The sequence below is a fragment of the Puma concolor genome, chromosome F2 (assembly GCF_028749965.1).
Source record: "Puma concolor isolate L17-30 chromosome F2, mPumCon1.1.hap2, whole genome shotgun sequence".
Lineage (NCBI taxonomy): Eukaryota > Metazoa > Chordata > Mammalia > Carnivora > Felidae > Puma > Puma concolor.
In genome coordinates this window covers 11,152,201-11,176,019 of record NC_141684.1, presented here as the reverse complement: position 1 = coordinate 11,176,019, position 23,819 = coordinate 11,152,201, and the positions used below count along the sequence as shown (strand labels likewise).

General features: G+C 51.7%; 1 protein-coding gene across 1 annotated transcript; it reads right to left on the bottom strand.

Annotated features, from left to right (window-relative positions):
* Positions 1–4,615: 4,615 nt before the first annotated feature.
* On the bottom strand, positions 4,616–23,025 carry LOC112859734 (endosome-associated-trafficking regulator 1). Its single transcript, XM_086695961.1, is given in 7 exon segments — positions 4,616–4,682; positions 4,684–4,787; positions 4,789–5,198; positions 5,201–5,289; positions 5,291–5,602; positions 15,290–15,392; positions 22,917–23,025. Coding segments are annotated over 7 exon segments (1,194 nt in total).
* Between the last annotated feature and the right edge of the window lie 794 nt (positions 23,026–23,819).

Sequence of the window (23,819 nt, the reverse complement as noted above, 5' to 3'; positions counted from 1 at the left end):
CGGGGACAGTCTAAGCATAAGACTCAGAATATCTGGGTTGGAAGAGGCTTTGGAGACCATCTGGGACCCAGGAGTCATGTGACTCACCCAAGGTCACACCGTAAACTCTGTACTAGGACTAAAATCACATCTGATTGCTCATTCCTGCTCCAGAAGGAGTCTTTTTCTTTTCTTTTCTTTTTTATTGTTTATTTATTTTTGAGAGAGTGTGCGCACGAGAGAGAGAGAAAGAGAGAGAGAGAGCGGGGAGAGGCAGAAAGAGGGAGAGAGAGAATCCCACACAGGCTCTGCCCTGTCAGCATAGAGCCGGACAAGGGGCTCAAACCCATGGACCGTGAGCTCATGACCTGAGCCAAAATCAAGAGTCAGACGCTTACCCATCTGAGCCACCCAGGCACCCCTGGAATGAACCTTTTCCATCATAGTGACTATGCAAATTGTGGTCTTACATTTATTGAATGCTTACCACGTGCCGGGCACAGTGCTGAGTCCTTTCTGTCCGTCATCTCGGTGACTTCTCACGACAACCCTTAAAGGTACGATCGCCCCCAGTTTACATCAATGTGAGCTACTCCAGCTGTGAGTGTGTGGATCGAGGTCACATGGTTGCTAGGTAGCCAAGCTGGTACCTAAACCCGGGACATCTGACAGAAGACCCTGGACCGAAACCTGCATCCTCTTCCTGCACGTTTCTGGGTCTGCTACTTCCTCTCATGGCCCCACTCCCAGCCCTCCTGTCTGAGCCCAGGGGGGCTTCTAACGTACGTGCCAAATGTCTGTTGGCTTCTGATGCCTAAGTGCACGTCGGGTGCTATTCGTCGTAGAACATGACAGCAAGGAAGAAGCTTTAGGCCTTTCTTGAAAAAGCTGTCTAGATTAATAAAGCAATTCTTTTCTGATCGCCAAAATAGTATCACAGGTCTTTGCAGAACACCGAGAAACTAGGAATAAGTAAAAAAGAAAGTAGAAAAACACACTCGTATGTTTTCCAGCTTTTTCTCCTGGAAATTGTTCATGTCCTTGTTCATTTACCCATGGATGATCTTAATGATCGTGTTATCAGTTTGCTCAAAGACAGCATCCTTTATATTCATAATGGTGGCAGACATCTTTTTTTTCTCTCCCAATTTGTTGTGTGTTATTACATTTTAAAAAGCGTTTTTGGAGGTTAGAAGAGGCTGCTTAGATTTCTTTAAACATTTGTTTTCAATGTTTATTTTTGAGAGACAGAGAGAAACAGAGCATGAGCAGGGGAGGGGCAGAGAGAGAGGGAGACACAGAATCCTAAGCAGGCTCCAGGCTCTGAGCTGTCAGCACAGAGCCCGACGCGGGGCTTGAACCCACGAACTGTGAGATCATGACCTGAATTGAAGCTCCTGCTAAGATTTTTTTTTTTTTAATTTTTTTTTCAACATTTATTTATTTTTGGGACAGAGAGAGACAGAGCATGAACGGGGGAGGGGCAGAGAGAGAGGGAGACACAGAATCCTAAGCAGGCTCCAGGCTCCGAGCTGTCAGCCCAGAGCCCGACGCGGGGCTCGAACTCACGGACCGCGAGATCGTGACCTGGCTGAAGTCGGACGCTTAACCGACTGCGCCACCCAGGCGCCCCTCCTGCTAAGATTTTTTAAAGCGTTTATTTTAAGTTTTTAAAAGTATTTTAAATGTTTATTTATTTTTGAGAGAGAGAGAGCAGGGAGGGGCAGAGAGAGAGAGAGAGAGAGGAGACAGCACAGAGCCCGACACAGGACTTGAACTCATGAAACTGTGAGATCGTGACCTGAGCTGAGACCAAGAGTCAAACGCTTAGCCGACTGAGCCACCCAGGCGCCCCACTGCCTAGATTTTAAGGGACCGGTTTTGCCCTGCAGAAACCCTCTCGTGGTCTGGAGCTGCCCAGCTGGCGTGGCGCACAGACAGGCCTTGACCTTGGCTGCAGGAGGGTTTGCCTGTGGCTGTCAAGGCTCTTCTTGAGCAGCTTGAGCTGGAATAAAGCGGTTCTGCCCTCAAAGGCCCCAGGGTGCCAGTCAGAAACGCCAAAGCCATTTATTTTCCTTTCCTGGGAAGAGCAGGCCTCTGCTCTGGGGGCTGAGAGCCAGGGCTCAGAACCGGGGAGGTTCACGGTCGCCGTCGGAGCGTGTTGTGTAGCCCCTACCTCTCCATGCGCACGATTCTGTTCAGCTTCCACTGGCTGGAGCGCTGATGGCACCATCGTGAGTACAGTGTGTGTGGCCGCAGGACCACCAGCTGCTGAAAGGCGTCCTGGTTGCATCGCTGTTCACAAAAGTGCCTTCCGTGCCCAGCTGATGACGTGGTATTAGGTCACTCTGCGGATGGGAAGGTGAGGCTCAGGAGGACAGGAGGCAGGGCTGGGACTAGACTCTGAGTTCGGGTGAACTCTGTGATGGGGACACGATCCAGGGCCGGGGAAGTCATGGTGGGGGGTGCAGGGGGCGGTGTCAGAGACCTCAAGGGATGAGGACAGAGGAGGAGCCATCTCTGAGGGTACCCAGGCCGGAGCCACAGACCCCACCTGCCTGGCTCATTTTCTAATCTGTTCTGCTCACCCTCTGTTTTCTAGGGCCACCCTTCTCCCAATCCCGGCTATAAAAACAATGGGGCACACACAGGGCAATGTAGGGGAATGGGAACACACACACACACACACACACACACACACACACACACACACGCACCCTGTGTGCTTACCCATGAAACCCCAGAAAGCAGTCTCCTTAAAGTTAGGAACATGACATATCCATGATGCTTATCACTACTAGACAATGGGCACAAGGCATCGTAGATGCAATTAGAAAGAAGGAAGAAGTGAATAGGAACAAGGAGTACTCAACGACATCCAGGTTATTCAGTTAGAAAACGTCGCCAACAATAGAATTCAGTTACGTGTTGGGGTAACAGAGTATCTGTCAATGTAATAGAAGAAATATAACGAAACAAAGAAGTCCATCACAATAGCTGCAAACAGATCTCATGCATCATAGTTATCAAGTTATGCGTACGATGTATATGAATAAAATTTGAAGATATTATTAAGGAACAGACACAAACATGTGAATAAATGAAAAGACGCCCCCATAAGAGGAAGACCCACACTAGTATATGCCAACTGTCTCTAAATTAATCTCTAAGTTTAACATAATTCCAATTAAAAATAGGATTCCCCACCCCCCCCCCCCGGAATTAAATATGCTGATATTCTATGGGAAAAGACAAAGATGAGAATAGTCAAATTCTGAATATGAAAGGTGGTCTAGGTCTGAAAGATATTAAACTACCTTATAAAGCTAAAATAAATGAAGCAGTTTGGTAAATGGTGTGTGAGTAGAACACAGACCCATGAAACCGTGTGAAACAGCCAGAAATATATCCAAATATATGCAGAAACTTAGTTTGTGATTAAGAGGACATTTCAGATCAGTGGGAGAAAAGGAGGTGATTTAATAAGTGGTGGTAGGTTTAGACAAGTGGTAGCCGTCTAAAACAAAGTTCACGTCCATTCTTAGTTACTTCTACCGAGATAAACTCCAGGTAGAGAAAATATCTACATTTTTTAAAACCCCACTGTAAAAGTATTTTTAAAAAGACGTGGGAGATTTTATTTAAATAGTAGCCAAATGGGGAAGGACTGTGTGTGTGTGTGTGTGTGTGTGTGTGTGTGTGTGTGTGTTTGAGTTTTACAATTTATTAAATAGGAAAGCTGTCCATTTGAACAGAAGAGAGGAAATTTATTTAAAAAAAAAATAACATCTAGAGAAAAGTGGCCAAAAAGGGATATGGTGCGTGTGGTGCCCCCCCTACATTGGAAAGCAGCTGGAAAAGCACCCTGGGAGACCTGTGCTGACCCAGGAAGCCTGCACACACACTCTAAATCCCTGAATTCCAAACTTGATTGTACGAGATGCCACTTGCAACATGCATCAAAACCCTCCAGCCAAAGCAGCTTTTCAAGTCTGAAGGCCCACAGATGCCTTGAGATGGTCCCACACAGTGGCGCGCCCGCGTGACCTGGGACCCCGCGGAACGACAACAGCGCCCCCACTCGGGGCATCCAGGCTCAGGTCTCCAACTGTACGAGCCGCCCCTGACCCCGAGGCCCCAGGAGTGGACTCTGAGCCAGCCGGGGCACCAAATGAGGTCAAGGAGGCACTAGGGCCTTGGCAGGCGAGCACGGAGCTGTGGCTCACCTACCCCCTCTCCTTATGGAATCGAGGACGATCGACTGAACTTACCTTACGATTAACATTCTGGAATGACGACGGAAAACACTTACTACGGAACGGTCGTGTTCGTGTTTAGTCACTTCAAAACACCACCGCCTTTCACAGAAACGTCTTCCTGAAGGAGCACTAGTCCGTCAAGTAGCAGGAGCTCACCAGGAAGGGGCGCATAGAAACCGGGTGCAGCTCTCACACGCGGGGGGCTCCTCGCTGCCCCTGGCTGCCAGCGCTGTTTAGGTCATGAAATCAGCGGCACGATCAATACTTTCGCTACGGCCGAGGACCCCGTACTTAAAGACACAAGGGCATTTTCAAGCCCAGAGAGCGGCGGCGGCCGGGCGGGAGCAGGGCTGCGACCTGGAGGCACCGCACGGCTCTCAAGACTCCTCTTCCTCATCTTGCATTTCGGAAATTCTGTCTACGGATTGAAGGATTTCGGCAACAGGATTCAGCTCCAGAAACCAGCTGCCGGATGGAGGAGTGGGCGTTGTTCCTGCGGACGTGAAGGTTCTGCGAGGCCACGTGGGTGTTCTGCCTCGCCCCCTGCAGGCGCGGCGCCCTGGCCCGACCGCAAGGCCGCCTTCTCGCGCTTGAAGTTCGAGACCTGGGCCTGCAGCGAGCTTCTGTCCCGCTTCGGTTTCAGGATGGGACCTCCCGCCCTTACGGCCCGGTTTGTCATCGGCGCCAGGTGCTGTTGCCCCTGCTGGACCACTGACTCCAGATCTCGGCCGTCACTTTCCGCCTTTATCGTTTTCGCTTCCGGCTTCCGCTCCAGCGTCCTCCCCGTTTCTGCTTGAGTTTCGGAGAAGCTCTGGACCTCAGGCGGCTTTCCTCTCGGCCTAGGATTTTCAGCTTTCAGCGCTTCGTGGCGTATCTGCAGCGTCCGCGGGCGCCTGTCCCCCAGAGACTCTCCGGGAGCCGCGAAGTGTGCGCTGGGGCTCCCCGCCGGAGAGAGAGGCAGGCGCGGGAGTCAGGGTCGCTCAGCATCCACGGGGGCAGGGTCTCGGGCCCCACCAGCTCCCACGGGGTGGAGGAGGAGGAGCCGTACGTGCTCCACACTGGACGGCGAGTAGGCCCCGATCCACCCCTCGTCCTCATCCTCGTCCTCATCCAGAAGGTCACCAGCCCCTGTAGGGTCCTCGAAAAACGGCTGCTGATATTCCAGGCCGTACCCCAAGGTCTGGGGGGTTGGGGAGCTGCGGCCCAGTCCCGGCAGGTGCCTTGCGGGTTCCTTTGAATAAATCCTGTTGTTGGCGTTGTCTTCTCCCGACAGGCCCAGGTTCTGGGTTTTCAGAAACTCTCTGAAGGAGAACGGATCGGCCTCTGCAAGATCTTCAAGCTGGTCGATCTCCAAAATGTGCCTCCTGGCGGACCTTGCTTAGTGCATCTCCCCCTTTCCGTAGCCAAAATCTGGAGCCCGTCCCGGCGGGTCGGGGGCGGCCCCGGGGCCCGGCGCGCTCCGCCGCTCACCGTCCGGAGTATGACTAGACCCCCGGCTCATGACATCTGGGGGGGACGCCAGGGCAGCGCGCGTAACCGGTCGTTGCGGGCCCGGCCCTCCCTAACCCGGCCGCGGGGGCTCCGCCCGAGTCCCCCGCCCCTGTCGCCCGCCGCCCAGCCCAGGACTTTGTCTTTTTAAACCTGACACAAAAGTTCGGACTCCACATAAGAAAAGCAGCTTGGCATAAATCGTCTCATGAAATCAAACATTCCTAGGGGCGCCGGGTGGCTCAGTCAGTTAAGTGCTCTGGTCATGATCTCACGTTTCATAGGTTCGAGCCCTGCCTCGGGCTCTGTGCTGGCAGTGGGGAGTCTGCTTGGGACTCTCTCTCTCCCTCTCTCTCTGCCCCTGCCCCACTCACTCTCGCTCTCTGAAAAACAAACAAACAAACAAAGACTAGCAACTCAAAAGAGAAGAGAAAGGCATGAACAGAGTTCTGAGTTCAGAGAAAACTAAGTAACCGTGGCCTTTAAATATATGGAGGGTGCTCACCCTCACCGTTGGGGGGAAAAACACCACAAATTACAACTTCGGTGACAGGTCATGTTCACCTGTTAAACCGGGCAAAATAAAGACGTCTGCGAACCTGCCGTTAAGCGGAGATACCAGCACTCCCCGTCACTGCTGTTGGAAGGCACAGCCTCTTGGCAAAGCCATTTAGTGAGCTCTCTCAAAAAGGAAAATGCACTAACCCCTGACCAGGGACACCACTGCTCAGCATTCATCCTGCACACGCATTCACGCCTTTGCTCAGGGACGTGTGCATAAGGACATTACGGGTAGTAAAAGATCAGAAATAACTTACATATGTATCTACAGAGGACAGGTTAAATGAGATGCCAGGCACTCTTACAGTGAAACATTCTGTGGCCTTTATTTTTATTTTTATTTTTTTTAAATTTTTTTTTCAACGTTTTTTATTTTTGGGACAGAGAGAGACAGAGCATGAACGGGGGAGGGGCAGAGAGAGAGGGAGACACAGAATCGGAAACAGGCTCCAGGCTCCGAGCCATCAGCCCAGAGCCTGACGCGGGGCTCGAGCTCACGGACCGCGAGATCGTGACCTGGCTGAAGTCGGACGCTTAACCGACTGCGCCACCCAGGCGCCCCATCTGTGGCCTTTAAAAGCAACGCGACGGCTCTATAATGACATGTGACAAGCTCCTAAATGTACAAATTGTTATCGTCTCCGGCTGGGGCTTCCACACTCAGGGACAGAGACTCAGGGAGAGGAGCAGGAATTTGATTTTACTATACATACTTCTGGAGCATTTAACTTACAAAAATTTTTTTAATGTCTATTTATTTTTGAGAGAGACAGAGCATGAGCAGGGGCAGAGAGAGAGAAGACACAGAATCCAAAGCAGGCTCCAGGCTCTGAGGTGTCAGCACAGAGCCTGATGTGGGACTAGAACTCATGAGTCATGAGATCACGACCTGAGCTGAAGTTGGATACTTAACCGACTGAGCCACCCAGGTGCCCCTGGCATATTTAACCTTTTAAAATCGTGGACATATGTTCTTTTTAATTTATTTTTAATTTTTTTTAACATTTTTTGTTTATTGTTAAGAGACAGGGAGAGACAGAGCATGAGCAGGGGAGGGGCAGAGAGAGGGGGAGACACAGAATCCGAAGCAGGCTCCAGGCTCTGAGCTGTCAGCACAGAGCCCGACGCGGGGCTCGAACTCACAAACCTGATCATGACCTGAGCCGAAGTCAGACGCTCAACCGACTGAGCCACCCAGGCGCCCCGGACGTATGTTCCTTTTTAAAACTATATTTAAATCATTGTAAAGAAAAGAGAGAAAGTCTGAGAGCAGAGTTGGGCTCAAGATATACTATCTGTGTGGTGACAGGTAAGTTGTTTAATGTCTCTGGGCTCTTTCGCTTTATCGGTAATACACTCGTGGTCTATTTGAATTCCTAGGCCCTGGCCTCTTAGACACTCCCAGTAAAACATATACAGGGCAGTGCTGTGATTAGAACCCAGGTCGGTTCGGCTATGTTCATTCTTCCATTTCATTCCTTTGTCCATTCAACTAATTCCTGTGATTTTTTTTTTTTTAACGTACTTGACAGAGACAATTGAAGTGTTTGCTATGGGCCAGGCATGGTTCTAGACGCTTTACAGTTACTGACTTATTTAATCTGCACTACAACCCCCTATGGCAGTTACCATTACTGTCTTACTCTACAGATAGGGAAACTGAGGCACAGAGAAGTGAAGTAACTTGCCCCAGCCCCGTGTCTGGCAGGTGGCTTAGTGAATGCCATTATTGCCAGGCAGGCTGCAGAGCCTGAGCTCTTTCTACAGCACCCCATGGAGTGTGGGGCATGGGGTCCCCAGGTCAGTGTGGAGGTACTCATAGCGCTAGGAGGGGCTGTGAGGTGATGGGCCTGGAATCTTCTTCCCCTCTCAAACACCTGCTCATGGAACAGCCTGACCCATCCAGCCCCTCCACCCCTTTGAGTAGGGCTGGAGAAGAGAGCAGAAGAGGCTTTCTGGTGTCCAGAAAACATGAGTTCCCACAAGCCAAGTGGATGCCCGGAAAGTATCAGAGCTTGAGCTGTCTTGCAAGGGCCAGGGAACCCCAGAGACAAGCAGCCGAGGGGGGCGATGAGGGGCCAGGGGTCAAAGCAGGTCTCCCCAAGGCCAGAACCGTGGTGAGGCGTTGTGGAAATGACCACCACCACGGGCAGCTGTATGCTCAGGACGGGAGCTCTGGGAACGATCTGGGTTCCTCGTATCTACTGGGGAGATGTGGGCACATAGATGGCAAACAGGGCCACGGGAGTGGCCGAGCCTACCAGGGAGAGCGTGTGGTAGGGTGACAAGAGCCCCCAGGAGCATCACCATTTGAGAAACAGGCAGACGAAGACGGTTCACAAAGAAGATGTGAAAAGGATGGTTAGAAGGATGGGAAGAAAACGGCTGCAAACAGAAGCCCTGAAAATGTCCTGTTCAGATACGGACACTTTTCTTCTCCCAGGTTAACTGGAGAAGGAATTATTTGGACAATGGGGCAGTTTTCGGCTGGCACTTCCCTTGTTTTCTATTCTTACAGAGATGACACATTTTCCCATATGTTGTTTTGGCAGAGATCTCTGCATCAACACGTTTACACACACATACACGTACATTTGCAGGCGCACATGTTTAAATCAATTAAGCTAATATTTATTGAATCTCGGTTGTGTGCGAAGCACGGCACCTCCCAGGGGTCTGCCAGGATGTGACGGCGATGTGCTAAACGCCGAGATCCAACTGTGAGCCCAGACGGATGGGTTCGCCAAACAGGTGTGTGTCCTTCGTGCGGGACTTCAGAGAAGCCTTTACCAAACTGTGCATCAGACTTAGTTGGTCGATTCACTGGACCCAATCCTGGGGCAGAGAAACCCACCTTCCCCGAAAACCTCCTGCTGAGTGAGAAACCAGCTCTTTCTTGTCTTGTTGAAGCCACTGATACTCGGTGTCTGTGAATGTTAGAATCCTAATTAGTACTTACAGACATATGGCCCAGAATCACTGCAGAGAAAGGGCAGCCGCCTGTGAAAGGTGTCCCCTGCTGCGCTGCCCAGGATGGCTCTCGGTTTTGTAACGCTGCCTATTAAATTTCCTGGAACCCAAGTTGCTGTTCTGCGCGCGACCCTCTCTCCGCCTTTGCACCTGCTCTGCCTCTTGGGCCGATCATGTAACGGGGTGTTCCAGACGCGCAGACCACACGTGCAAGAGGCAAGAGGGAGGGCAGCACTGCCGGGGGAGGTCAGAGCGGTGCAGCCCCTGGGGATGCAGAGCTGGTGGGGGGAGGGGGAAGGGAGAAGAGAGGAGGGAGGAGGGAGGCTGTAGGTCAAGATGTTTTTAGATGGAGTTGGAAATAATCCTGAGGCAGAGGGCAATCGTTTGGAAAGAGTGACGAATGCTCCTGCTTTGGAGACTGAGTTTTAAGGGGTGAAAATAAGTGAGCATTGCTTTTACAATACTGGAAAGAAGTTTGGCAAGTCGGGGAGGAGAGGTGTCACTCAAATGCTGTCCTGTTGCTGTGGGAAGGGACACGGGATATTATGATAGCACATCCATAGGGGACCCAGGTGGCCTGGCGAGATTATGCCTAAAATAGCTTTTATCTGGGAGCAGGTTCATGTTGCTTAATATAATTTTTAATGTTATAATTATGGGGAAAGTCCTAACATAGGCGAAAATGACACAATGGTCTCCCGAAACAGCATGAACTCAGGATAATCCTGTCTTATTCCCACTGCTATCCATTTCCCCTCCCTTATTTTAAATTCTTTTTTTTTTTTTTTAAGTTTATTTATTTTGAGAGAGACAGAGAGAGAGTGTGTGTGTGAACACTGGAGGGGCAGAGAAGGAGGAAGAGAGAGAATCCCAAGCAGGATTCTGCACTGACAGCTTGGAGCCCAGCGAGGGCCTTGATGTCACCAACTGTGAGATCGTGACCTGAGCTGACACGAAGAGGCCAACGTTCAACTGACTGAGCCTCCCAGGCGCCCCTCCCCTCCCTTATTTTAAAGCCAATACTGGGAGTCGTATTACATGATCCATAAATATAGCATTTTAATATGTATCTCTGAAACATAATAAACATGGTTATGTTTATTAATAAACAAGGCCATTATGACATTAAAAATTATTTTTAAAATATCAACGATTGTATGGATGGTGTTCAAATATTTAATTATTTAGTAAATGTATTTTTTTAATGTTTATTTATTTTTGAGAGAGAGAGAGAGAGAGAGAGAGAGAGAGCACGAGCGGGGGAGGGGCAGAGAGAGAGGGAGACACAGAATCCGAGGCAGGCTCCAGGCTCCGAGCCATCAGCCCAGAGCCTGACGCGGGGCTCGAACTCACGGACCGCGAGATCGTGACCTGGCTGAAGTCGGACACGTAACCGACTGCGCCACCCAGGCGCCCCTAATGTTTATTTATTTTTGAGACAGAGAGAGACAGAGCATGAACGGGGGAGGGTCAAAGAAAGGGAGACACAGAATCTGAAACAGGCTCCAGGCTCCGAGCAGTCAGCACAGAGCCCAACGCAGGGCTCGAACTCACAAACCCGGAGATCGTGACCTGAATGGAAGTCAGACACTTAACCCACTAAGCCTTGCGGGGGCCCCAGTAAATGTACTTTTATTTATAATTCTTCTGTTTGAGTCAGATCTAGACAAGACCCACACATTGTGATTGGTTAATATGTCATTGAAGTATCCTTTAATGTACAGATTTCCCGTCTGTCTCTCTCTTTTTTAACCCTTGCAACTTACTTGCAGAAGAAACCAGTTTTTGCTTGGGCCCCGGAGAGCCTCTCCCGTGTGGACTTTGCTGCTTGCACGTTCACGTGCTCGAGTATACCCTCCATATTTCCCGTGAATTGGTCGTTTCATCTAGAGCTGCGGCGTCCCATATGGTAGCCACCAGCCAAAACCAGAATAAATTAGGTGAAATTTCAGCTGCTCGGCGGCCACATGTGACTCTCCTGCCACATCAGACAGTACAGATTATAGAACACGTCCATCATCCGGGCAAAAACTTCTCCTGGACATTTAAAGGCTGAGAAGCTTACCTAAAATGTAATTTTTTTGGAAGACCGTTTCATCAGGACATTAGTCTTTGACGCTATAGCATCCTTTGTTCCCCGGGAGAAAAGTGTCTTTGGAGTAAGTGACCCCAAGGTCAGCCCCTCTGGTATTCCCTCTCTCCATCCAGGTATCTCGGAGTCCTCCTCGAGACTTTCCTCTCCCCCGGTTTGTTTGTTGCGTTTACCCCCTAAGCGCCTCTCAAATCAGTCCCCTTGTCTCTATTTTTGGAGCGAACACTCTGCCCCAGGTCACTTTATCTCTGAGAAACCGAAATGCTCTCTGCTGGGTCTCCCGCGGTCACCTCGGCCTGCACCTGGTGCCTTCTCTGCAGGACAGCGACAGGAGCTCTGTGCTCAGAGCACTGGAACATTCCCGTCTGGATCAGGAACGCGCTTACCATGGGGCCCACCGCGCAGTGAACAGTGACGCAGAGGAAGGCACAAAATGCTGGGACCGGTGCAGTAAAATTGAGGACCCGGCCAGAGTTTCATTTACTGAGTCCTGCTCTAGCTTCTGGGCCGTGGGAGTGAAAAAGACAGAGTAGATGCCCACCTTCCAGGAGGAGGGAGCTTATTTTCCAGGGGAGAAAGGCATGCTCTAATCAGGTAGATAAATGAACAATAACAACTTAGATCACGTCAAGTTTTGAGAAGAACATGGAGTGATTGGATAGAAACCAGGAGTGGGGGGGGGGGGGTCTACTGTAGAGAATGGTCAGGGGAGGCTTCCTGGAGGAAGCAACATTTGAGCAGAGCCATGAAGGGTGAGGACACAGCTGCCGAAGAGCCCAGGGAGGGGAGAGCCAGGCGGTGGGAGGAAAGCCAGGCAGGGGAAATAGTCAAGTGCAGAGGACCGGAGCTGGGAAAGAGCCAGCAAGTGACTCGGGGAAGATGACCTCAGCCTCAGTTTTCTCATCCGTAAAATGGTAACAGGGGCACCTACCAACAGCAGAGGCTGCAGCTATCATTGTCGAGATTATGATTATCATTTAGTTCAGGAGAGGTTTTAACAGAGCAAATAAATGCTTTCACCCAGACCAGACAACAGAGTCATTAGTTGTATGTTGTGACTTCCCCTGGAGAATATGGTTTAGTCTCTAGAACTCGTAATGACACTAGACCCTTACCTCGCCCCGCCTCCACATGCATGGACACACGCACGCATATCCACACACAAGTACACATATACACAGCATCTACGAGGGGTTTCGGTTTGTGGCTGTCGGATTCCTGTTCCCGAACACCACCTTAGAGACAGTGCAGATTTTGGCATTTCAGGCTTCAAGCTTTCAGCTCATCCCCAACGCCCCCCCACACCCCTTCCTTGTAAATCTGTGGGAGGAGCAGGCTGTCAGCAGCACAGAAGGAGGGGGGGCGGGGCTGGGGGTGGGGAGCAAGCCACTTAATCAGCAGGGAAGTCTCCTCAAAAGCCCCTCCGCCTCAATCCGCAGGGAGACCAGGGGACAACTTGCAACACAAGTTGGGTCCTTAAAAGGCAGCACAGAGACCAAGCCGGGGCGAAGGGAAGGCATCCTGGGAGGTGAGAGCATCACCTGTGGGGTGGGGAGAAACAGGTGTTTCCTGGGGAAAACAGCAGCTGCAGGGAAGAGAAAGGTCTACAGGGAACAGCAAAGGCAAAAAAAAAAAAAAAAAAAAAAAAAAAGAAAAGAAAAGAAAAAAAGAAAAAAAGAGAGAGAGAGAAAAAAAAATCAAGACAGAGATGATTCCACCTCTTTTTTTTTTCAACTTTTTTTTTTTTTATTTTTTTATTTTTGGGACAGAGAGAGACAGAGCATGAACGGGGAGGGGCAGAGAGAGAGGGAGACACAGAATTGGAAACAGGCTCCAGGCTCTGAGCCATCAGCCCAGAGCCTGACGCGGGGCTCGAACTCACGGACCGCGAGATCGTGACCTGAGCTGAAGTCGGACGCTTAACTGACTGCGCCACCCAGGCGCCCCTCACCTCTTTTTAAATTATGGACGCGCTCCGGGGACTCAGAATCCAGAGGGCTTTCCTGTGTTATGGGGCTGTGGGGACACCGTGCGATACTGGGTATTACGCTTCCTTCTCTCCGTTCACAGCCAACACCATCCTCTCAGCTGCTCCGACCAAAACCGTGCGGTCATCCTTGACTTCTTCCCGCGCCTCGCATGCCACATTCATCCCATCTGGAAAGCCCACCGGTTCGACCTTCAGAAGGTATCCAGAACCTGAGCAGACCCCCTCTCCCCACCCCCACCGCATCACCTGTCACGCGGCTCAGGGAGAGGCTCTCCCTCCAGGTGTCCTCTTTCAGCCCATGCCCCTCTGCAGTCTGGCCTCAGCACCTGGCCAGAGCGACCCCGTTCCTTGGAGGCCCCCTTGCTTGCAAAGCCAAACGCGAAGTCCCGGGAGGGGCCCTAGCAACATCCAGAAGCTACCATGTGCCCAGCTGAGGTTGTATGGTGACACGAACGTGTCCTGTGTGCCCTTGCCCAGAAGTGTGTGGGTGTCAGGTGATGTATTCATTTCCTATTACTGCTTTATCAAACGATCAGAGCATCATAGCTTAAAACAACAGAAACGTATCCTGTCTCAACTCTGGAGGTCTGAAGTCCGAAGTCAACATTGCTGGGCCAAACCCCAAGACTCTAGGGGAGAATCCATTCCTTGCCTCTTCCAGCTTCTGGTGGCTGCCTGGCATTCTTTGGCTTGTGGCTCCATAAATCTAATCTTGTCTCCATGGTCACATTGCCTCCCGTTCTGGGTGTGTCTAATCTCCCACTGCCTCTCTCTTGTGAGGACACTTGTCATGGCACTCAGGGCTCACCCAGATGAGCCAGGAAAATCTTCATTTCAGGGTCCTTAACTTAATCACAGTGTGGTCCAATGAGATGCAAAGAGACCGCCTTGTTGGGCCTTCTTGCAAAGACTATGTGTTTTCCCCCGGAAAACAGTAACGAGCAAAGTTTCGTGATCAAGAAGTTCTGAAGCTGAAGATTAAAGCACAGAGGAAGGAAAGGCCTGAAGAAGCAGAGAGAAATGGGGCCAGCACCCTCATGACCTTTATGAGCTCCTGGATCACACAGAGCCTGAAGCCCTTCTCGTCCACCTCTGGGCTTTTCAGTTATGAGACCCAGTAATTTCCTCTTTCTTTTAAGCCAGTTTGAACTGGATGTTCTGTCACTTACACCAAAAAGAGTTCTCATTCATATTCTCTTTAAACCTCAAATTCTTACCTAAAAATAGGTTAAATATCTTACAGAATTATGATAAAATTTAATTTTTTAATGCTCATTATTTATTTTTGAGAGAGAGAGAGAGAGCAGAGGAGGGGCAGAGAGAGAGGGAGGCACAGAATCCAAAGCAGGCTTCAGGCTCCGAGCTGTCAGCACAGAGCCCGACGCGGGGCTCAAACTCACAAACTGCGAGATCAGGACCTGAGCCAAAGCCAGATGGATGCTCAACTGATGGGGCTACCCAGGCACTCCCAGAATTCTGATAAAATTTAAATGAAATGACATGTATAACACATATATGTTAATTCCTGGCACATAAAAATTCTCCTTGTGAATGATGGCTGTTAATATTTAACAATTGGCCATCACAGGATAAGAACTAGATCTTATATCAAGCTGGTATGTTTGGGTTATAGTTACTAAAATCTAGGATCTGGGGCGGAATCTGGGAGACATGGGAGCAGAGCTGACACGTTCCCTGTGGCTGACCGTTTACCTAATGGCGTGTTCACTAATTGTCAAGTGTCTTGGGGGGCTGCAGGGGGGGTCTTGTTCTCATCAGGAGCTCATGGTTTCTCTTGTCAAGGTAAGTTCAGCATCTATTAGTCAGGCACCTTCGATATTCCCAGAGCAGGGCTGGGGACTGGAGATCCAACAGGAGGGAGAACCGTGAGTTCAGGCTGCAGCAGGACTCACAGTCTGATGGAGGAGGCGCAGGCGAATCGATAGTCACATGAAGGTGGAGTGCAGGCTGGGGTGCTGGGTGGGGTGAGATGGTGGAGGATCCAGGGCAATCTGGGAGGGCTTCTGGGAGGCGGCGATGTTGGCACTGAGACCTGATAGACACACAGGAGCTTATGAAATAAAGAGCATTTTTTTTTTAATTTTTTTTTTCAACGTTTATTTATTTTTGGGATAGAGACAGAGCATGAACGGGGGAGGGGCAGAGAGAGAGGGAGACACAGAATCGGAAACAGGCTCCAGGCTCTGAGCCATCAGCCCAGAGCCCGACGCGGGGCTCGAACTCACGGACCGCGAGATCGTGACCTGGCTGAAGTCGGACGCTTAACCGACTGCGCCACCCAGGCGCCCCAATAAAGAGCATTTTGAGCGGAGAAAACTTCATGTGCCTGTGACACAGGGAGTATATTCTGGGCTAAATTGTGTCCCCACACTCCCCATTCGTGTGTCGAAACCCTAACCCCCCATATGATGGCATTTGGAGGTGGGGACTTTAAGGAGGTAATTAAGGCTAAATGAGTCACAAGGGTGGGGTCCTAATCCAATATGACTGGGGTCCTCACCAAAAGAGGCTCAGACACCAGAGATGCGTGTGCCCAGAGCCAAGACCACATGAAGACAGAGGCAGAAGACGGCCATCGACAAGCCCAGGGGAGAAGCCTCAGGAGAATCCCACCTTGACATCCTCGATCTTGGACTCCGGCCTCCAGAGATGTGAGCGAATCGGTTTCAGTTGTGTAAGTCACCCGGTCTGTGGGTGTGGGAGAGAGAGAGAGAGACAGAGTATGAGTGGGGGAGGGGCAGAGAGAGAGGGAGACACAGAATCTGAAACAGGTTCCAGGCTCTGAGCTGTCAGCACAGAGCCCGATGCTGGGCTCGAACTCACGGACCTGAGATCATTCATGACCTGAGCTGAAGTCGGATGTTTAATCGACTGAGCCACCAAGGCGCCCCTGCCCTTCTTGTGTTCGATTTGTCTGCCTCACCCTGGAGTGTGACAGGGGGCTGGAATTGCCCTCTTGGCTGCTGAGTCACGTTGCCCAGCTGGTGCTTGATGCTATTCCTTGAGTGAATAATGGCGAGATTTATGGGTCGGTGGGTATCTCGAGGGTCCAGAGGGAGGAGAGATTGCTCTGCCTGGTTGGCTGGAGAAGGTAGGACTTCGGACCAGCCACGGAATTTGTGGGACCCAGTGCAAAATGGAAATCTAAGGCCGCTTGTTTGAAAATAATTAGGAGTTTCAAGACCGTGACAGCAGGGCATTAACTCAACCGTGGGTCCTTGAGAGCTCAGGGGGCTGTGTGACGGCACAGGTCACAGATCTAGGAAGCTGGCCCTGGTTGGACTACATCCTGGAAAGCTTCATGGAGGAGGAGGCAGCATTTGAGCTGGGTTAGATCTGGGCCTGGGGAGCGACCTTCTCAGACAGAGGGATGGAATGGTATAGGCAAGAAGGTGGATAAGCACACCTCCCGATATGAGCCCAGAGGTCATGGGTGGACACTCTCTTTCACTGTTTAAAAAAAAAAAAAATCTGTCTGAGGCTCATTTCTCTGAGCCCTATTTTGGGGTGGGTTTCATTAATAACAGATGAATTCTGGCTCTGGGGACACCAGAGGTAATTTTTCACTTTTATTAGGGCTTGATGAGCTCTAAGCGTCATGCAGAAGCCCAGCCCCATTTTCAAATGGGCTCTTTTCCATCCCGCTCCTTCTCAAGCAAACAAAGGCCACCAGCGAGGAAGGCCTGGCTCAATCACAGAGCCCTGGCACGGTGCCTTTTGACGTCAGCAGCTGTGCCCCCGGCATCTGCCGTGCTGAGGTCCTGGTGTGGCACACTACCTTGTGTTCGTCGTGGTCCGGGGGCTGGCATGATGGGGAACCCTGCCAGGAGGGGGCCTGGCCGGAGTAAACCGACGGAGGGTAGCTCTGGGGGCTTCACCGGTAAGAGGTTCGTCGTACTCATACGAGTTTCCTCGGGCCACCATAACAGCCACGACCTTGGAGGCTCACTCAGAAACGCACCGTCTCAACGTTCCGGAAGCTACAAGCTGAGCATGAAAGTCAGCAGGGCTGTGCTCCCTCTGAAGGCTCTAGGGAAGAATCCGTCCCGTCTTTCTCTGGCTTCTGACGGTTGCCGGCCGTCCTGGCCGTTCCCTGGCTTGGCATCACTCCTGTGACCGTCCCCCTTGTCATAAGGCATTCTTCTCTCTGTCTCTGAGTCCCGATTTCCCTCCTCTTTTGAGGACACCAGTTACGCACCCTAATGTAGTAGGACCTCATCCACAAAGACTCAGTTTCCAAATAAGGTCACGTTCACAGGTACTGGGGGTTAGGAGTTGATTATATATTTTGTGGGGGGGGGACACAATTCAACTCACAGCTCGGATCTCCTTTCCTCCCAAGATACTAAGAATCACAAGGAACATCTGCAGGGGGCCCTGCACTTCACAAAGTATTTCTTTGTTTTTAATTTTCTTTTTTTTCTTAGCGTTTATTTTTGAGAGAGAGCACGTGTGCATGCGTGCACGTGCGAGGGTGGGGAGGGACCGAGAGAGAGAGGATCTGACACGGGCTCCGCGCTGGCAGCAGAGAGCCCGATGCGGGGCTCGAACTCACAAATCGTGAGATCGTGACCTGAGCCAAAGTTGGACGCTTAACTGATGGAGCCACCCAGGCGCCCCCACAAATGTTTTTCTAAACCCTCTGCCCTCTCTCCTTTGCTCAGCAGCTCTGTCAGGTAGATTGGGAGGAAGCCCTGTGCCCGCTTTACAGCCAGGATAATTGAGTTGTAAAACATTTTAAGTCGCAGCAAGGGACACATAGACAGCGGTTAGAAATATTTAGGGAAAACCCACGAATTGGGTGGTGGGAGGAAAGAGGGGGGTAAGGTGGGCAAGAGAGCTGGAGACATGAGACGGGCCAGTCACTCTGAGAAATGCTCCCGAGAAAGGTTTGGGGATCACATTCTTGTCTCTGTAACGCATCAGCCACAGCTCAACATTTATTGAATGTTCACCGTGTGGCAGGCACTGTGCTAAGCCCTGTAACCAAATCCTTGATTTAATCCTTACATCTGCCCGGTGCCGTGGGCTCGATTACTTCTCCCTCCCTGTTCACAGGAGGGAGCTGAGTGAGACCCAAGGGGGTAAGTGGAGAAGCCAGTAGGCGAAAGTCAAAGCTTACACTCCGTCACTGGGCCATTCTCACTGCTGACAGTGGCCCACACGTGTGGGCCAGTGAGTGTCCTATCAGACCTGCTGGGCCCTGTGGCGGGGCATTAGTGTGGATGGGCAGGAGCTCAGAGTCCCATGTAATGGGGAGAGGAGCCCAGGCTTGTGGAGGTATCTGTCACACGGGTTGGGAAAGAAGTATAGACTGGGTACCAAAGTGCTGTAAGGATCTAGACTAGGGGTGACAAACTTTTCCTGTTAAGGGCCAGACAGGAAATATTTCAAGCTTTGCAGGCCATATAGTCACTATCACAGCTACCCCACGTATAATATGCAAATGAACGAGCGTGGCTGTGTTCCAATAAAACTTTATTGACACTGAAATTGGAGTCTCATATGATTTTCCTATGTCATGAACACTATTTTTCTTTTCTGTTTATCGGTTCCTCTGCTGTCTCCTACTCATTGAAAAATCCAAAAACCACTCTTAGCCTGAGGCCGCTCAAAACCAGGCAGGGGAACGGATTTGGCCAGGGGGCCGTGGTTTGCGGAAACATCTGAGGACTTGGCCCTGTTGGAGGCTATCGGAGAATATGGCCAGGGCGCGACACTTTCCATTAAAACTGTGACAGGAGCAAAAGGGGCCACGTGAGTGCTGTGATTTCTGACGAGTGCGTTTCGTGTAGCGAATCCCTGAATGACCTGGCCTTCATGATGGCACCGTGATAAGTGACACAGAGGTTCTGCCTTAGGAACCCTGAGTCGGGTGTGCAGATAAATGCGCCTTCCTAGAGCTCTTGCTGTCAGGAACACCCCGGTTCCGGGAACCTGCTAAGGGGTCCAGCAGCTGCGCGTTGTGATGGAAGCCAGTCTTGGGCCTGGGAGGAAGGCGTTCGGGCGGGAGCTGCCCTAGGAATGATGCAGTTTGGGTGGGTTACAGAGGCCTGTGATGTGTGGCACCATTGAGCAGGGGGGTGTGCAGGCTGTGGGTCGTAGGGCCTCCCTGCTCTTGAGCAGGAAGGAGGGAGAGTGAGCCCGCCCTCTCATTTTCCAGATCCATGCAGATCACCATCTTTTCCGGAGTGGCCCCCGGGTCCCGGAGAACTTGCCGGGCCCTTTGCTGGAAGTGGGGTGCTGCTTTCACATTCCAGCACCAGCGGTGTGACCTTGGGCAAGGTGCTGAAGCCCAGTGAGTCTCGGCTTCCTCATGTCTCCCCACGGGACGGACCGTGACCCTCTGGTGGTAGGTGGTAGGGTGGTCGGGAGGATGTAGATGGGACAGTGTAAGGTGCCTCGCTCCCCGGAGATCCTCTGTGAGTGGTGGCAGCGACAGGCCACACGTCTGCCAGGCTCACATGCCGCTGTCATCGAAGGTCACTGAAAATTTGGCCTTAAGGGACAACGTCCTTTGCCACCAAGTCTTGGAGTTAGATTTCTCCTTCTTTCTTGGCGTCCAGCCCCTGGGGAAGGTTAACTTTGTAAATTCTCTTCAAGACGCAAAATCCACTGGGCTGTCTCTGCCTCTCCCTCCCCCAACCCCATCCCTTCCTGGGGCAGACAGAAGGAACTCATCAGACATTCGAAGGCGGGAACTGCACTTTTTCAACAATTGAGACAAAAAGAAAAAAAAAAAAAAACGAAATTAAATCCAGCAATTAAGTTCTAATTGCACAATTACTTCACTTCGTGGCTCTGTGCCAAGGTTGGGAGCCTAGCTCCCACAAATGGTGTTTTTGTGCAGACTTGGGGAGGAGGAGGTGAGGGAAAGGGGGCTAAGGAGGTGATATCTGGGGACAGGGCAACAAAGGCCACTGACCCAATGCCAGCATTCTAACTTTGGGGTGGGGGGTGGGGGCTGGGCTGGGGAACCCGAGGGCCTCTTTAGAACTAAAATGGTGAATACGGTGAACTCTGGGCTTTCTTTAAGCAAATTTTGTGTTCTAGGGAGAGCCCATCCTGGCAGGCCTGGGGTAGGCACCCTTCTGTTCACACCTGGGGTGGGGACATTCTGTCTTCACACCTGGGGTGGGATCCTTCTCTGTTCACACCTGAGGAGGGGGCCCCTTTTCTGTTCACACCTGGGGTGGGGCCCTTCTCTGTTTACAGCTGACATGCGGATCTTTTCTCTGTTCACACCCGGGGTGGGGACCTTTCTCTGTTCACACCTGAGGAGGGGGAACTTCTCTGTTCACACCTGAGGAGGGGGCCCCTTTTCTGTTCACACCTGGGGTGGGGCCCTTCTCTGTTTACAGCTGACATGCGGATCTTTTCTCTGTTCACACCCGGGGTGGGGACCTTTCTCTGTTCACACCTGAGGAGGGGGCCCCTTTTCTGTTCACACCTGGGGTGGGGCCCTTCTCTGTTTACAGCTGACATGCGGATCTTTTCTCTGTTCACACCCGGGGTGGGGACCTTTCTCTGTTCACACCTGAGGAGGGGGAACTTCTCTGTTCACACCTGAGGAGGGGGCCCCTTTTCTGTTCACACCTGGGGTGGGGCCCTTCTCTGTTTACAGCTGACATGCGGATCTTTTCTCTGTTCACACCCGGGGTGGGGCCCTTCTCTGTTTACAGCTGACATGCGGATCTTTTCTATGTTCACACCCGGGGTGGGGACCTTTCTCTGTTCACACCTGAGGAGGGGGAACTTCTCTGTTCACACCCGGGGTGGAGGCCCTTCTCTGTTCACACCTGAGGAGGGGGCCCCTTCTCTGTTCACACTTGGGGTGGGCCCTTCTCTGTTCACACTTGGGGTGGGGCCCTTCTCTGTTCACATCTGAGGTGGAGATCCTTCTCTGTTCACACCGGGGTTGGGGGCCCTTCTCTCTTCACAGCTGACCCGGGGACCTTCTTTGTAGACCGGGAGTTTCAGGGCCTTGTGGTTGACTCTGGGGCAAGGAGCCACGGCAGTACCCAGGCCAGGCCACCCCGCACGGCTTCTAGAGAGCCAGGAGGGGCTTGTGAGGGTCAGCCTCCAGGTCGATCTATATTCGTACCCTGGAAGAGGTGGGGGAAAGAGAATCTGCTGCTCCAGTCAGTGGATTCCATGGGCTGCTTCTCTGCCCCTCGCCCACTCACCCGCTCATCCATTTACTCACACGTTTGCCAACTGCCGAATTCTTCCACGAACATTTATGGGGCATCTAGCGCGTAGAAGTTATTCTGCAAGCCAGGAAGATGGAGGGTGGACCCTGTCTGTTCTTTAAAGGACACTAATCCCATTAGACCAAGGCCCCGCCCTCCTGACCCCATCTAACCCTAATCACCTCCCAAGGGCCCCACCTCCGAACATCATCACACTGGGGGTTAGGGGTTCAGCATATAAATTTGGAGGAGACACAAACATTGAGTCCATAGCACCTGCAATGGGCCACCCGTGGTGCTTTACCCAGGTAATTGCTAAAACCTTATAAAATCCCTCTAAGGTACATATGACTATCGCTTCCATTTGGCGGACGAGGAAACCAGTACTTAGGGAAGGTTAAGACGCTCCCCTCCTCAAGGTCCTAGAGTAAATCAATGTGGGACGTCTGAGACTAGAATCCAACTCAGTTTTGATTCAGAAGCCTGTACCTTTTCATGACCTGTAGGTAGAAAGCGATACGTGTCCCAGGAGAGATGAAGTCACATCACGAGTCATGGAAACACAGATACAAACAAAAACACTCGGTATCCCAGCTCTCCCCCTCCTCTCGGTGGAGGAGTTAAAGGCAACGTGGGAAAAACAAAGATGTGTTCCTGGTGCCACCGCTGAGGAGAGTGGCAGGTTTGACCCCTCTGGTAGGAGCCCCCGCACCTTGGCTGAGCATTTGGGGCAGCAACACGGGGCGTCCCGGGCTTGCACCAGCTGAGACCCCGCCACGTCACCCAAGTGTGCCAAAATCACGCTCCGGTGGGTTGCCAACGATGAAGAATTGCTCGGGAGGGAAATTCCACATTATACGTTGCAGCCAAGACAAGAGTTCCGGAACACCAGCTATAAAATAAATCAAACACAGGCATAACCACCGCCTGCACCGTTCAGAGGAATCTTCCAGATCACAGCCACAGAGGGAAGTGGAAGGGGAATGGGCCTCTGAGTCTCCCCAGTGATCGTCTCGCTGCCCCTGCATTCCCAGCCCTACCTGCTGCTGTCTCTTCTCCAGATGAGCTGATGTTCAGCCACACAGCACTGGGTCCCCCCACTGCCCCCCCCCAGAGCCCCGACCCCGTCCTCCCAGATGCTCCTCCTCTGCTTGTCCCCCTGGCAAGCTCCTTCTTCAAGGGCCTGCTTGAGAATCACCTCCCTTGGAAAGCCTTTCTCAACCCCATCCTTCCCCAAGACCATGCATTGCTTCTTTTCCTATAATCAGCCCCAGGGCACTGCCTTCGAGGTCACGGGCTGAGCCAGACCCGGGCCAAATCCCAGCTCTGCTACATTCTCTGTGAACGTGGACCTGGGATCTCACTTCTCTGAGCCTCCGTCTCCTTATCTGTGAGCTGGAGGTAATTCCGAGACCCCACGGGGCTGCTATTCTCAGCGGAATGCTTCTTGAGTGTCCCCTGCGTGCCAGGCATGGTGCTAAGCTGCGAGGACACCGTGGCAAACAAGACAGGCGGTGTTTTCTGAGGCGTTGATGGGGTAGTTTATGAAACGGGCTGAGCACCGTTCCTGAAACTTAGGATAAGCTCAGTAAATCGGTCGTTAGGATCATGGTCCCGCAGGATTTTGAGCAGACTTCCGCTGTGAGACTTTTTGCACCGTCCTAGAATTCCTGGTGTGTATGCGTTCTCCTGCACAGGTGGTGAGCACCCCCGTGTAGGGACGGTGTCATCTCTGACTCCCATGGAGTTTGTCCTGCTGCCAAAAGGGAATCGCTTTTCAGAAAATTTGGAACGGGTCGGGAGCCTGGGCGGCTCGGTCAGTTAAGCGTCTGACTTCAGCTCAGGTCATGATCTCATGGTTCGTGGGTTCAAGCCCTGCATCGGGCTGTTGCGGATTCTGTGTCTCCCTCTCTCTCTCTGCCCCTCCCCTGTTCCCTCTCTCTCTCTCTCTCTCTCTCTCTCTCTCTCTCCAGAATGAGTAAACATTTAAAAAAAGTTAAAAAGAAAAACTGGAATGAGAGTGAATCTCCGTGTCCCCTTTTTTCTCTCTGGCTCCCGCCCCCTGAGATGTTGCACGTCTGGATTAAACCAAAGCTGGGTTTTCCAGTTCCCTCCTCCAAACAAAGCTCTGAGACAGAGAGAGAAAGAGAGAGAGGGAGAGAGAGAAAGGGAGGAGGGGAGGGAGGTTAAAGGAACAGGCAGTGAGAGAAGGGGTGCGGGGGTGTTGAAGGGAAGGAAAGGGAGACACCGGAAGGGCACAGGGATGG